At 43.5% G+C, this 15317-nt stretch overlaps 1 protein-coding gene across 1 annotated transcript; it reads right to left on the bottom strand.

Annotated features, from left to right (window-relative positions):
- Positions 1-2273: 2273 nt before the first annotated feature.
- RNF135 (ring finger protein 135) lies at positions 2274-14753 on the bottom strand. Its single transcript, XM_083353624.1, has 6 exons — positions 13842-14753; positions 9730-9936; positions 9088-9220; positions 7698-7775; positions 6738-6839; positions 2274-3408 (listed from the first exon to the last, which is right to left on the bottom strand). Exons 1-6 carry the CDS (start codon positions 14202-14204, stop codon positions 2879-2881), a joined length of 1413 nt encoding a protein of 470 aa, XP_083209750.1. The 5' UTR covers positions 14205-14753; the 3' UTR covers positions 2274-2878.
- Between the last annotated feature and the right edge of the window lie 564 nt (positions 14754-15317).

Here is a 15317-nt window from a genome sequence, read left to right as displayed (position 1 = left end):
CAGTCTAGTTTGGGTTCCGTATACATGTGCATGGTGAGAAAAACGAATCTTGCGATTTTACCAGACAGATGGCATAGGGAACAAAGCTATTACAGAATCAGGTAGTCCTGCTAGAAATACTTCGAAGCAACAGAAATAGACCGTAAAGTGGGTGTGTGGGGTCTCTAACAATGCTTTGAGCTCTAAGCACATAGCGCTTAGAAGCAGCATTCTGAATACTAGGGAGCGAGCTTCCTATGATCTTCCTGGCTGTCCTCACCACTCTCTGTATGGACTTTCTATCTGAGGCACTGCTGCCACCAAACCAGACAGTGATGCAGTTTGTTAAAATGCTCTCAATTGTGCCTCTGTAAAAAGTGGCCAGGACAGAAGGAGAAAGATGTGCCCTTTTAAGACAGTCTGGTGGGTAATTTAATCAGTTCTAATGTTTCTACATAATTTTATCAATTCCTGTATGACTTGGTGTTAAAAACATTATTTGAGGCCTTATGAGTGGGATTCCTTTCCTATAGAAGTTATCACTTCTATCGAGGATTTAAAGGAGACTTTCTCTATTTGAAGGATTCCATTATTTTATGTTCTTTATCATTTTATATTCTTAAGCTGCCATCAACCTATTAAGGGCACCTTTTAAAATTCTTGATATTGTTTTGTATTTTAGACTTAACTTCCATTTAGGGGCATAGTGGACACCATCCAACCAATGTCCACATTACATCTTCAGTGCAGGTCTTTAAAATGGTTGTTCCTGGACGAGGGAGGGAGGGTGCGTGGCAGAGGCGCTGTACAGGTTGGAGAGGGTGTGTGGGGATATGCCAGTTTGGAAAAGGTGCACGGGGACATGGGGTGCTGCAGCAGTACGGTGAGGGTCAGGTGAGCAGGGATGTATGAGGTGCTTATGGGGAAGTTTCATGGAGGTGTGATGTTGGTTAGGAAGAATGTGAGGGTGAGGGTCAGGTAGGGTGCATGAGTCAAGAAGGATGTACAGAGTGTGCCAGAGGTGCAGGGTAGGTGAGGGAGGATGTGTATGGGATGCAATACAGGATGGGGTAGGTACGCAAGATGTGCCAGGTGGACTGGGGAGTGTGCCTGGTGGTGAGGGTCAGAAAGGATATGGCATGCCGTGTCAGGAAGAGTGCAGGTTCTGAAGCAGGTCGGGGAGGGTGCACAGTGATGCAACAAGGGTTGGGAAGGATGCATGGGAGTGCAACACATCTCGGGATGGGTGTGCAAAAGGTGCCACGTGGTCGAGGAGAGTGCATGGAGGGGCATCGTAGGTCAGGGAGGGTTCGTGGAGATGTGCAAGTGGCGCAAGCCCAGAAGGGTGGGGAGGAAGCATGGATGGGGAGACTTACCCCAATGACTTGCAACATTCCCTGCTGGTTTCCCCATTGACTTTGTGGTGAAATTGGCAGGGAATATGGCAATCACATGATCAGGGGATGCTTGGCAAGTGGTCATTAGCTCAAACGGATTTCCGAGTGTCCAGATTATGATCACATGACCATAGGGGTGCTGCTATGGTGCTGCACTGGCTTCCAGTTGCCTTCTGAGTGAAATTCAAGGTGCTAGTGATGACATACAAAGCCCTACATGGCATGGGTCCGGATTACCTACGGGAGCACCTACTGCCAGCGTCAACACCCCTCCGTCCTGTGCGCTTCCACAGAGAGGGCCTCCTCAGGGTGCCACCGGTCAGAGAATGCCGGCTGGTGGCCCCCAGGGGGAGAGCATTCTCAGGGGGTGCGCCAACACTCTGGAACTGCTTGCCTGCCGAAATCCAGATGGCCCCCGACCTTCGCACCTTCCGGTGTGACTTAAAAACCTACCTATTCCAGCAAGCCGGCCTGGCCTGATAGATTTTGGGGTTTCATTTGTTTTTACTATTGTTTTACTGTATAGTTATCTTGCTCTGTACACCGCCCCGAGTCCCTCGGGAGAAGGGCGGTATATAAAAACAAACAAACAAATAAATAAATAAATAAACTTCAGGCACCAGTCATAAATCCTCTGCTCAGCACTGTCGTAACTTTGAATCGTCGTTGAATGAACAATTGTACGTCAAGGGTAATCTGTAACTGGCTATGCAGGGATTATGATGGGTGACAATATTTATGCATCCCAACTCTTGAAACTGCTCACCTCATTCCCATTCAGAAAGCAGAAAATAGATAATTTTTAGAAAATAAAGTAACACTAGAATTGAATAGGTAAGATGTGTAATAAGACTAACAGACTTTTGGTTTAATATGGTGGAAAATAGATAACTTTTAGAAAATAGGATAAGATTATGCACAAATAGATGTGCATTTAAAATATTAGATTTTGTTATGAAAAGGGAAAAATGTAGAATTTGACATAAGGGAAACTTTGGTCACCTAAAGCTTGGAAATTATAAGTACCAAATGTTAATTTGAATATTCATGGGAAATTAAAGCCTGGGAAAAAAGCAATAATAGGACATTGATTGTGTATAAGGATTGAATGCAAACACAATTAAGATATGTATAAGCTAAAGATTATAAATGATAAATGTAACAAAGATGGTTTTACTTAGCTGATAATAATAAGAACTATATTAGCCTAATATGAGCTATCAGATATTAAGGGAAAAAGAGAGGAAATATCTGATGTTGTAACTTGAGATTTGTGCTAAAGATTTATCTATGTTATTGAATTATTGATTACCCAGTCACCACACTGCTTTTTAAATGTTTAATTGTAAAATTAGAAAGCTAATAAAATATTATTTTTTAAAAAAGAAAGAAAGCAGGAACAGATGAGACACTTCATATTTCAAACAGCAAAACATCAGAATCTTAAAAGATTCTTTAGAGGGCAAATGCTTATTAAGGCAATATACAATTGTGGCGTGAAATTAATTCCTACTAATATCATTTATAGTTAAACACTCGCCAGCAGTTAAACTATAAATCCAAAAAGCAGGGTGAACTGGATTTGCTGCATTGATTTCAAACGTGTGTAAGCATGTTTCTTCATCAGTGAGAGAATAAAAAGACAAACTTTTGGTCGGAAAGTCCAGGTAAACTCCGACCCGCAAAGGTTTGTCTTCGTCAATTTTGGTTTCTTGACTGTTGTGCCATGCGGAGATACATTGAGCATTGCATTCTATGCACCAGGATAATTCATTTCTCCCCAGTCGGTCATTTCTGCCAATATCCCCACTGGCAACACCGATGGCCCATGTAGAAGATTCCTCGGTGTTTATTTCCCAGTAATGGCAGCCTTCAGAGAAACTTGGAGAGCCCAGCACCTGACAGCTGCGGAATCTCTTAGAGGAAGGTTCATATTCTTTGCGATTACGAGACACTCTCACTTTCTTTTTATTGCCCATGAGCTCAAGATTGCAACTAAGTCTTTCGTCGTCGAATGTAATGACGGACGCCCCTAAATGAAATAAAATTAAAAAGATGCAGATATAGGAGCCTTAAATCGGGGAGATATGTCCACAGTGCAAAACCCACCTACCTGCAACCTTTTGCCTTAGCTGCCAATGAGTTTGGATAATGCAGCTCGCTTCGACCAGTGAGGTGAAATGTATTTATTTGCTTATTAAACTTACTGACCAAATTGGGCCGAGTACATAAATAAAATAATAACACAACATGCAACAAGCATGTTTATAGGAGATTTAAGACTGCCTGATCGTATGGTGAAGCAAGATTGTTATATCCAACACAGTTTTGCGAATAGCCTGGTATGTATTCAATTATCCCTGTCGGCGCATTTGGATTTTTTTTCCCCTGAGAAAATAGCAATAGCGCTTAGACTTATATGCCACTTCACAGTGCTTTGCGGCCCCTCTCTAAGCGATTTACAGAGTCAGCCTATTGCTCCCAACAATCTGGGTCCTCATTTTACCGACCTTGGAAGGCTGAGTCAACCTTAAACTGGTCAGGATTGAACTCCTGGCAGTGAGCAATCAGTCAGCCTGCAATATTCCATTCTAACCACTGCGCCACCATGGCTTTTATGGGCATTAGAAGAAATGGACTTAACAAACATTCTAGGCTTTCTTAACCCGGGGTCTTTCAAATGCGTGGACTACAGCTTCCCAAATTCCCCAGGTTCCATGGCCACTGTGTAGGGTGCCTTGGGGATGACCCTGAAGGAACTATCCGGACGTCATTAAAACTCCAGAAGCATGTTGCAAGTCTGCTTGTGTTTTCCCATTCCTCCCTCATATCCCCAAGGAGTCAGGAGGAACCAGTCTGAGTCTCTTTCCCATACTCCCCACTTCCCTAGGATTGATATCAGCTGTATAGGGAAGACCAGATCAGGAAACCAACTCCATAGGAAGACTACAGGTAGTCCTCGGCTTACAAGAGTTCGTTTATTGACCAAGTTACAATGGCACTGAGAGAAATGATTTATGACCATTTTTCACACCTACAATCATTGCAGCATCCCCAGGGTCACGTGGTCAAAATTCAGACACTTGGCAACTGACTCATATTTATGACGCTTTCAGTGTCCCAGGGTCATGAGATCACCTTTTGTGACCTTCTGACAAGCAGAGTCAATGGGGGAAGCCAGATTCACTTAGCAGCCATGTTACTAACTTAACAGCGGGGAATTCACTTAGCAACTGCAGCAAGAAAGGTCGTAAAATGGAGCAAAATTCACTTGACTGTCTCACCTAGCAACAGAAATTTTGGACTCCGTTGTGGTCATAAGCCGAGGAGTACCTGCATTCCTTCCTGACTCCTTGGGCTCAAAGCTTGCTTCTGCCCCTGCTGTCTTAGTGACTTCTGAATAGTTTTTCTACGGTCCTCTCTATGGCTCCTCACACCAGTGAGGTGAGGACTTCTTTGGATAATACATGAAGGTTTAAGTCTTCCCTTTTCTTCTGACGATGTGGAGGAGAGATATGCTTTTCGATCACAATTAGGATCATTAAACTGGTGCGCCAGTTGCGACCCTACCTGGACCGAGATGCCCTACGCAGTCACTCATGCGCTCGTGACCTCCCATTTAGACTACTGCAACGCTCTCTACATGGGGCTGCCCTTGAGGACCACTCGGAGGCTTCAGATGGTGCAGAATGCGGCCGCGCGAGTTGAGATGGGGGTTCCCCGATACTCCCATGTAACACCTCTACTCCGTGAGCTGCATTGGCTTCCGGTTGCCCTCCGGGTGAGATTCAAGGTGCTGGTGATGACCTATAAAGCCCTAAATGGCTTGGGTCCGGGTTATCTGAGGGAACACCTGCTGCCGGCATCAAGCTCCCTTCGTCCCGTGCGCTCCCACAGGGAGGGCCTTCTCAGGGTTCCGCCGGTAAAAGATTGTCGGCGGATAACACCCAGGGGGAGGGCCTTCTCTGTGGGTGCACCTGCCCTCTGGAACCAGCTGCCCGTGGAGCTTAGGACTGCCCCCGACCTTCGTTCATTTCACCGGGACCTGAAGACCTGGCTCTTCGAGCTCTCCGGCCCAGGCTGAGAGTTTTAACTGGGGTTTTTATTTCTTCAGGGATTTAATTTAATCTTTTTAATTGTTTTCAATTTTTGTATTGTTGTTTTAAGTACCTTGTATACCGCCCTGAGTCCTACGGGAGAATCAATAAGGAATAAAACACCAGATACATACCTGGGATGATGGAATTGTTAGCTGTCCGTGCCATTTTCATTTGTTTTTATAATTTACAAGAATATGTTAAAAGTCATATATCAAAAGCAAAGTGTCCGCTCTATGGGCCAGTGTTTCTCAACCTTAGCAACTTTAAGATATGTGAACTTCCAACTCAGGCCAATTGCGGAATTCTGGGAGTTGAAGTCCACATATCTTAAAGGATAAGAAATGCTACCATGGACTACAGAAGAACAGAACAGTGGATGCCATTGATGTGCATTAGTTTCAGCTTACTTCAGAAAAAAAATGGAATTTTGTGGAAGGAGGGGAGGAAAACCAATACACTTGTCCATATCTATATGTTGAGAGTTCTGGGAATGATTCTAGATTAGAAAAGGTGTGCATTCTCAAAATATCCATCTGATATTTCTCCAGCAGAGAGGAAAAAAAATGTTGTAATAGTCCAAACAATTTTGGAAAACCTACCACTGCCATGTGCTACATAACCAAATAAATTATCACTCAAGACCTTTGAAAGCTAACCTCATTTTGTTTCATTAATACTAGTAATAAAGGTAAAGGTAAAGGTTCCCCCGCACATGCGTGCTGGTCGTTTCCAACTCTAGGGGCCGGTGCTCATCTCCGTTTCAAAGCCGAAGAGCCAGCGCTTGTCTGAGGATGTCTCCATGGTCATGTGGCCGGCATGACTGGACGCCAAAGGCACATGGAACACTGTTACCTTCCCACCACAGTGGTCCCTATTTTTCTACTTGCATTTTTACGTGCTTTCGAACTGCTAGGTTGGCAGAAGCTGGGACGAGTAACAGGCGCTCACTCTGTTACTCGGGATTCGACCTGCCAAACTGCTGACCTTCCGATAGACAAGCTCAGCCTCCTAACCCACTGAGCCACCGCGTCCCTTTAATACTAGTAGATTTATTTAATAAATACTATATGCTTCTAAAGACACCAAAATAAAATGTTGCGCTCTTAAATGGAATATAAATCATTTGTTTCAGAAAAAAATCATTATAAACACCAACAACAGCTCTTTTTTTCAAATTATTTTGAAAGGAAAAGTTTGAATGTTTGAATCTCTATATAGCTTAATATCACTATTTTGTCTAGGCAGCAATGTACATACTTACACTGAGAAAATCTCCTTGAAATCATTGGCAATTCTCTGTCCTTAGTAGATGGCACTGCTGATGAAGAGCTGCTTGCTTCCTGAACTGAATCTTGGGACAAGGCTGATCAAGGAAAAATAAATAAATAAATATACAGAGAGAGTTTTCTTGTTAAATTTTAACTAAATTGGTTTCAAGAAAGAGATGCTTAACTGATAACAGGGACATTCTGCCAGCTAATTAGTTATTCCCGAAATTTATATGTTTTAGCCTCCAGTCCCCTGATCATCTTTGTTCTCTGCACTCTTTCTAGAGTCTCAACATCTTTTTTACATCGTGGTATGATGACCAAAACTGGATGCAGTATTCCAAGGGTGGCCTTACCAAGGCATTGTAAAGTGGTATTAACACTTCACACGATCTTGATTCTATCCCTCTGTTAATGCAGCCTAGCACTGTGTTGGCTTTTTTGGCAGCTGCAGCACATTGCTGGCTCATATTTAAGTGATTGTCCACTAGGACTCCGAGATCCCTCTCACAGTTACTACTATTGAGCAAGGTACCACCTACACTGGAATCGGTATAAGCATGGTACTCCCAGGCCAGCCACAAATGCTCACAATATTTCTCCCTCTCATATAAAATGTAACAATGTAACAATCAGAAGATGACCAGATAAGTAAGAATACTCTATTATTTTTACTCTAAATGATACTTAACGCTAAGTATATTGATTCCTGTATATTAATCCGTTATTCCTGTAATTGTGATTTGAGCTAATTAATGTGCAAAACTACACAAATTTGTACTTTAATTTGTAACAATTTGTACTCTTAAAAAAAAGAACTAGCAAGTGTTTTTGTTTTGCTCAGATCAGGAATCTCAGAAAGTCAGAACGTCAGTGGAATGTGGGAAATGATCCCGGAGTGGAATGATGAGTATGCTCTCCCCAAAATCAGTTAAAATTAATAAACTACCTACAGGAATTACAAGAAAAGAATGTTTCTTCTGCTCCATCATCTGCAGCTTCATTACTGTTGCTGGTTCCTGGAGAAGGCTCTATGGCAAAACAAAACAAAAATCCAAGCTGTTAAATCACAAAGACTAGAAATTGATCTGGCAGAACACAAATAGCTGCTTATGTTTCAGCCTCAATCTCAGCTTAAGGAGATCTCCCTGATCCATTTTAGGAGGTTCCCATTATCAGTTTGATAAGCATTTCAGAGAAAGCTCATTTTCACAGGAAATAGGACCACCCATATGTTTTCAATTCAAATTGAATGGAGGAGCTTATCGCTGCCCAGAGGTTGCATAAGGAATGAGGGGACTTGGGATTCAATAGCATCCAGAGCCAATTATTTTATCTAAAAAAGAGTTTTGGAAATATAGCTACTATTGCTTAAGGAGACACGTCTCGAATTGGCCACTGCTAATTCCTATTGCAAGGATAAGATATTGAAAAGCATTCAGCAAAAAAGAATGCATCGTGCATTGGAATTCCCCAAACTGAGTACAGTATATAGGCCAGCACCTCTGTATGCTGAGAATAAAGTCTACAGCTGGCAATCGGATCGAATCGGTGCTGACTTGTCACTGACCAATTGAAATTTAAATACATTTTTCCCTACAGGGAATGGACATGGTCATATTTCTTTGAAATATTACAAGAAGAATTTTTTTAAAAATACTTTTATATCATAATAGAAGGTACCATTCATTGCTAAGCAGCAAAATCCCTTTATTTATAAAACTTCTAATACCTATACTAATAATCATAAAACAAAGTAATTCCATGCCCATATTGCCAAAGAGTTCAAAAGATGCCTGCCAAACAACAGAAAAAGAACACACTTTAGGGATGCTTATGAGTGAGGTCTGTAGATATAAAGCCATGGATATAAAGGATCAGAGGAAGGAACAAAATAAGATTCAGTAACCAAAAAGCAAAAACTGGTATGTTCAAAGACTTACACAGAATGAAGGTACAAGGACTCCTGCCTTGGGCAGAGAGCTGAATTAGACCTCCAAAGGTCCCTTCCAGCCCTATGATTTTATTTCCATCATGCTTTACTTACTACCCAGAAGAATTTGGTAGCTACAGAATACCAGTCATGGTAAGATCCACGCCATCTTTCCCATCAGATTAGAACAGGGGTAGGCAACCTTGGCTCCTTTTTGACTTGTGGACTTCAACTCAGGAATTCTGGGAGTTGAGGTCCACAAGTCATAAAAGCCAAGGTTGCCTACCCCTGGATTAGAATAACAATGCCAGATCATATTGGTTTTTATTTCCCTAGTGATATTCAAAGCTTTGTAATAGGTCAGCACATGTTTACCCTTATTGTAAGAGGGCAATGAAAATTCTACCAACTCTGATATGGCTGCCCTGGGAAATTCGAAACTGATGCTTCTAGCTGTCTTCTTAGCTCTTCAACAGCACTGGCAATATCGCTGATCTTCTGAATGGGATCGCCAATATAAGCTTCTTGTCCCGAGGAGGTTTTCTAACAATTAAAAGTAAATCCAGAATTAAGCAAGGCATCGGCAACATTTCAGTGTATTTCTATCAATTACATAATTAGAATCCGAGTAACTGAACATACTGTGTTTCTCCGCAAGTGCGGAATCTGCTGGTTCCGTTTCTGGTTTTTTGGACTGAGTGTTAATCCATTGGTTGTGACAGGAACTGACAAACTGGCTAGTCACCAAAATCCAACATTGTGGGCTAAGAGAGAGTGACTGGCCCACAGCCAACTTTTATGCCTAAGGTAGGGCTAGAATTCACAGTCTCCTGGTCTCTAGCCTAATGCTTTAACCACCAGACTACCAAAGGACATTAGCACCCAGGTCCTACAAGATGAGCACCGGCCCCTAGAGTCGGAAACGACTAGCACGCATGTGCGGGGGAACCTTTACCTTTACCTTTTTACAGTTTTGTAAGTGAGCAGCCATATAAATAGGATACATTAATAAGTTAAATGCATATTTATGATGCCGTTAATGCAATATTTACCTTCATTGTTTCTTCAGATTTATTCTGCAAATCCAATATGCCGTGAATTTTTCCATTGATCTGCTTATCGGTGGAGTCTCTTATTTGTTGAGCCATTTTCCATTCTTCCTCAATAATCCTTAGTACCATTTCCTCTTGATCACAAATGCACTTCTTCATAAAACTGAAGGCTTTTGAAACGGAGCTTCTGGTTTTAAACATATAATCCTAAAATCAGGAAAGAGACTGTTGCTGATGAAAGACCTCTATACAGAGGTCTGAATCTTTTCAACATTTAAATTTTTACCTTTACAATTGGCACCAGAAAGTTTCAACAGTTTGAGAGCTAAACCAGCTCCTCCCACAATCCAGCATCCTCTTTACTACTCAAAAGTAAATACAGTACTTTTTGGATCAAAGTCAAGTCTGACTCACACTCGACTCCTGCTGACTTCACAATCACATCTATGTAGTTTCTGAGCACAGCCTTCTTCCAGAAAATGGTTTCAATTCCCAGTCTAGGCCACAAGCCTGGAATGTTGTGACAGTTTCCTACCCATGTACTAACCAGGCCCGGCCCCTGCTGAGTTTTCTGGGATCAGCTAAGAGCAAGTACCAGTAGGTGGCTTCAGATGGCAACTCTCTCTCTTTGTCTGTTGCTTCCGAAAAGTAAAATCAGTCAGCTCACAACGGTCTCCTTTTCCTTTAATGACTGCTCTTCCAGGAAGTGCAGAAAAGCAGGAAATGCCAAAGGGAACAATTTAGTAATCGAAAGAGAAACGGAAATAAATACTGGGCAATGCCCAGCCAGAGTCTCTGCACTCTAATAAAGGAGAATATTTGTAGCTCGGTTGAAAGGAAGGGGTTCTACCCAGCCGGAGCTTCTCTTGACCCATTTCTCGAGCATCTCCTGAATGGGGGTGGTGGTGAAATGCCTTGTCTAGTGCCACGTTGATCTCACTGGTCTGCAGGACAAACTCCCACTTGTAATGAAGCACAGGATCTGGGTGCCACCAGGACTTTCTTTCTGGAGAGCAACCTTTAGTGTCAGCAGGAACTTGACTCCTCAGAGAGCCTGAATTTCTTCTGTGAATTTCTAGAAGATCTGTAGGATGCACACCCTCCCAAGAAAACTTTTCTTAGGTCTACATTGCGGGGGTGGCCTTGATGCACGTCCATCTGCCAACCCTACAGTTAAAAGGTAAAGGTTCCCCCGCACATGCGTGCTAGTCGTTTCCAACTCTAGGGGCCAGTGCTCATCTCCGTTTCAAAGCCGAAGAGCCAGCGCTTGTCCGAGGACGTCTCTGTGGTCATGTGGCCAGCATGACTAGACGCCAGAGGCGCACGGAACGCTGTTACCTTCCCACCGTAGTGGTCCCTATTTTTCTACTTGCATTTTTATGTGCTTTCGAACTGCTAGGTTGGCAGAAGCTGGGACGAGTAACAGGAGCTCACTCTGTTACGCGGCACTCGGGATTCGACCCGCCAAACTGCCGACCTTCTGATCGACAAGCTCAGCGTCCTAACCCACTGAGCCACCGCGTCCCCACAGTTAGTTCCCTATTATTACCCAATGCATCTGCCTGAAGGCAAGCTTTTTGTTTTCCTTCCGGATCAAACAGATCCAGGATCTCCTTCTGATAGTCCTGGGTAGTTCAATATTTTGGAGATGGGGATGTGGGTCACACACCTCCTGAATGGCCTTCCTTCTCTTATCCTTCTTCATATGTGGGGGAGCAGAAGGCCGGTATTTCCTTGGAAGCAATGGCTTAAGCCGGTGCTGCTTCACTACTCTCCGGATGGGGGCTCATCCAAGATGTTGTGAACAACACTGGAGTGGCCCTGGTATTTGCATTTCAGCCAATAGCTGGTTGATGTAGTTATCCGTATTCAACATGTTGCAGATGTACATAATACTAAAGTGTCTCTAATTGCAGAGTTCAGAGTGAATCAGTTGCAACCAGACTGCGGAACTCAGCTTGAAAGATCCCTTGCTTTTTCTGCCAGGCCTCAACCATCTCATTTACATACCTACAGCCCTGACCCAGTTAGAAACAGTTTATCACACCTACTCCATACCCGATGCAGGGCTTTGTGCCACCTGTCCCTCCTCCAGAGCTGAGAAAGGTGTAGTTTACAATACTCTCCCAGACAACTTCAATCACAGAGCTCCATACTGCTCAATGTAAACCTCTGATATGTTTGTTTACCCTTCATGGTATCTCTCTCTATATAGTACAGTATATCCTTTGATTCGGGTATGTTTAAATGTTAATGAAATTGCTGCTGCTTGCGTTCTTTGCACAAGCCCAGCCTTGTATTTCTTGTTCGTGTATACCACTGTTGCTTGTCATGCCTGACTGCATTCACAATTGCCAACAGCAGGGACCAGAGAATTTCCTGGTGTGGTTGCATCACCGTGGCAAATTTCTCTGAGTGTGACAGGATTAGCTCAGTGTGAAAGGATTTTTGCTCAATGCCTGGGTTGGGACTGGGGACCAACCTGGGGGTGGGCAGGTCCTATCTAGTAAACTGCCAGGGTGTGAAGTGGCATAAGAGGAAGTGGTCCAGAATCCCCAAGGCGGGAGTTAAAAACATGATCAGTTTGGACTCACTCCACTCCCCCAAGAGAAAATGTTCTACTGATTCTAGATTCTTAAAGTTCCTTCAGTTCCTTATCAAAAGTTTTTGTGTCAGCAACAGTACAAGTCTCACATTTCTTGATCAGATTGTTTTCCAATGAATGTTAACAAGAAAAATGCAACTTACGTGCAACCCCCACCCCACCCCACCCCCACATTTTAGGATTCTACTTGGGAAAAAGCAAAAACTGGACTTTTTTACAAAAAATATCACTGACACATAACAGCTATTGTAGATTCACACAGAATATTAAATTAAGCAAAAATTGACAAACCTTCACACACAATGATGGTAAATCATGGCTTGTAGACTACAGTTAGCCAAGCTAAAACTGCACTATGGCTCAGTACCACGCATATATCCAGCTAAAGTATTTGAATCCCTCAAAGCTAAAAACTTTTTGCATCATAAATAAGCCTCTTTATAAGGGCCTGAATTGAATAGTTTTGACAGTTGATACTGCAGAGCAGGGGTCTTCAGCCTTGGCAACTTTAAGACTTGTGGACTTCAAGTCCCAGAATTCCTCAGCCAGTTTTGCTGACTGGGAAATTCTGGGAGTTGAAGTCCACAAGTCTTAAAGTTGCCAAGGTTGAGGACCTCTACTTTAAAGCCATGAAAAAAAGACATAAACAATTAACAGAAGCTGGAAACAAATAGCCTGACTGGTGAACAGAAGACAGATGGGAATAACTAATCATTTCCTTTTTGGTTATTTGTTTACCAAGAAAGAAGGCTTTCAAGCACACTTCATGGGCCATCAATGCAGAAGATCAAAGGTTCAAATTTAAGCCCTCCAGAGCAGTCCATGGGGACTTGTATGTTTGCCTCTAGGTCACACCCAAGGAGCCACAATCTGACTCTTTCCAGAAGTAGGATAGCTAGAGAGGATGGAAGCAGATTTCCATCCTGAAAGATAAAAGCTAGGGAAGGCTACTTGGGCTTGGGCTTCAACTTTAGACAATACTAAGGCTCCAAGGCTCACACTGGTTAATGCAACAAAACCTATTGCAGTATAGGAGTAGTAACCCTTTATCCAAAATGCCCATCATGTCAACGGCAAGCTCTTTCCTTAGTGTGTGTGTGTGTGTGTGTGTGTTCTTATACACATACACACACGTACTACATACACAGAGATTTAAAATGTGTCATGGATAAAATATATAATAGCCCTTTCTTAACCAATCTAAATCTGCATTTCATACTACAGATAGAAGTGAGAGATTGGCTTGTCTAGAACAGGGGTAGGCAACCTCGGCTCTTTTATGACTCATGGACTTCAACTCCCAGAATTCCTGAGCCAGCATAGCTGGCTCAGGAATTCTGGGAGTTGAAGTCCATGAGTCATAAAAGAGCCGAGGTTGCCTAACCCTGGTCTAGAAGCTCAGAATAACAATGACAGGAAAGCCACCCAGCTGGTCAAACCCCCCCTCCCCCAAAGAATCACGGCTAGACCCCAATATTAGAGCCGCCGGAGACCTTTTCCTTCTCACCTGAAAACCGCGCCTGGCAGGGGAGAAGTCCCGCTTGCCCCTCGCCCCGTCTGGGAAGCCCAGGCGCGAGGTTCCGGTGGGAAGCGGGTCGCTGGAGGCTGGGCAGTTATACTTTTCCAGGACCAGGTTCAGCAAGACGGTGCGTTTGGGCAACTTGTCGCTCAGACGGCGCTGGCAGATGGGACATTGGCAGTTTCCGTGCTTGTCTTCCAGCCACTTCCGGATGCAGCTCCGGCAGAAGCTGTGGCCGCATTGCACCGTGGCCGGGTTGCTGAGCAGATTCAGGCAGATGGAGCACTCCAGGTCCTTCGCCGTCAGCAACACGAGCATCGGCTCCTCTACGGCAGAAGCCATGGCTACCATCCCCCGAAGGAGCCCGGGGCCAGGGAGCTTATTCACCCCGCGCTGGCCACGCCCGCTGGGCCGCTTTTCTCGGCGGGCGGAGCGATGCGAGAAACAAAACAGAAACCGGCGGCTTAGGCAAGAAGTTGCTGTGGCGGGCTCCAAAACAGAGTAGAAATGTCACGGATGACGTTATTCTTCTCCCTCCTGCTATGCTGTTTTGCGTGTTCGTTTAATACTGCTTCAAACTACGGGTAGTCCTCGACTTACAACAGTTCGCTTAGCGACGGTTAGGGTTCCCCACGGTCGCATGATTTACGTTTACACGCTTGGCAACTGACTCACATTTATGACAGTTGCAATCTCCCGGGGACCCCTCTTTGCGATCTTCTGAGAAGCAGTGTCAATGGGGAAACCAGATTCACTTAACAACTGTGTTACTCATTGAACAACTGAGGTGATTCACTTAACAAATGGGGCAAGAAACGAAAAATGGGGCAAGACTCACCTAACAAATTTCTCACTTAGCAACATAAATTTTGGGCTCAATTGTGGTTGTAGGTTGAGGACTACCTGTATCGTTATCGCAGAGATTTTTTTAAAAAAGGACCTTCTGGTCAGTTTTTGACTCCTGACTACTACGTACCTGGTCTGGTCCCGGCAGTTTCCCTGACAAGGTTTTTTGGAAGTGATCAGAAACGGAGAGAAACCCTAACCCAGCTGGCTTTGTGCCTAAGGCAGAATTAGAACTCCCATTTTCTTTAGTACAATAAATATTCATAGAAGAGGTTATTTGTAGCTCAGACTTGAATCATTTGTCAACTGTGCCGATTCTGTTTCTAACTGAGACATTTCAGGGCAACCAAATTAATGAAAAATATTAGCATAATTCAACATGGGAAGGCAGCTGCATTTCTACAGTAGCTATTATAAATCATCCAGTAATTGTAACAGCAATTTATTACAAAATTGATACTATATCAACTCAGGGTAGGCATGAAAAATCAAGATTGTACAGTACACAGGCCACACAAACCAGTTCATTCTAATTTCTCTTTGAGAACTAACATTGCAACTAAAACAGGAATTTCCTTACATACTGTTGATGGCTAGAAGTTGCCAAAGCTGGATCAA

Source organism: Vipera ursinii (genome assembly GCF_947247035.1).
Source record: "Vipera ursinii genome assembly, chromosome: 2".
In the NCBI taxonomy this organism is placed as follows: Eukaryota; Metazoa; Chordata; class Lepidosauria; order Squamata; family Viperidae; genus Vipera; species Vipera ursinii.
Note: the sequence above shows the minus strand (reverse complement) of the source record. Positions and strands in the feature narration are given on the sequence as shown.

What these genes read in the sequence shown, in the direction of transcription:
- RNF135 (XM_083353624.1), bottom strand. Translation starts at nt 14,204, where the DNA reads ATGGTAGCCATGGCTTCTGCCGTAGAGGAGCCGATGCTCGTGTTGCTG. An exon ending in CTGCCAGGCGCGGTTTTCAG is followed by an intron (nt 9,937 to 13,841) that starts GTGAGAAGGAAA and finishes TCCTGATTTTAG; the next exon opens with GATTATATGTTTAAAACCAG. An exon ending in AATCTGAAGAAACAATGAAG is followed by an intron (nt 9,221 to 9,729) that starts GTAAATATTGCA and finishes TTTAATTGTTAG; the next exon opens with AAAACCTCCTCGGGACAAGA.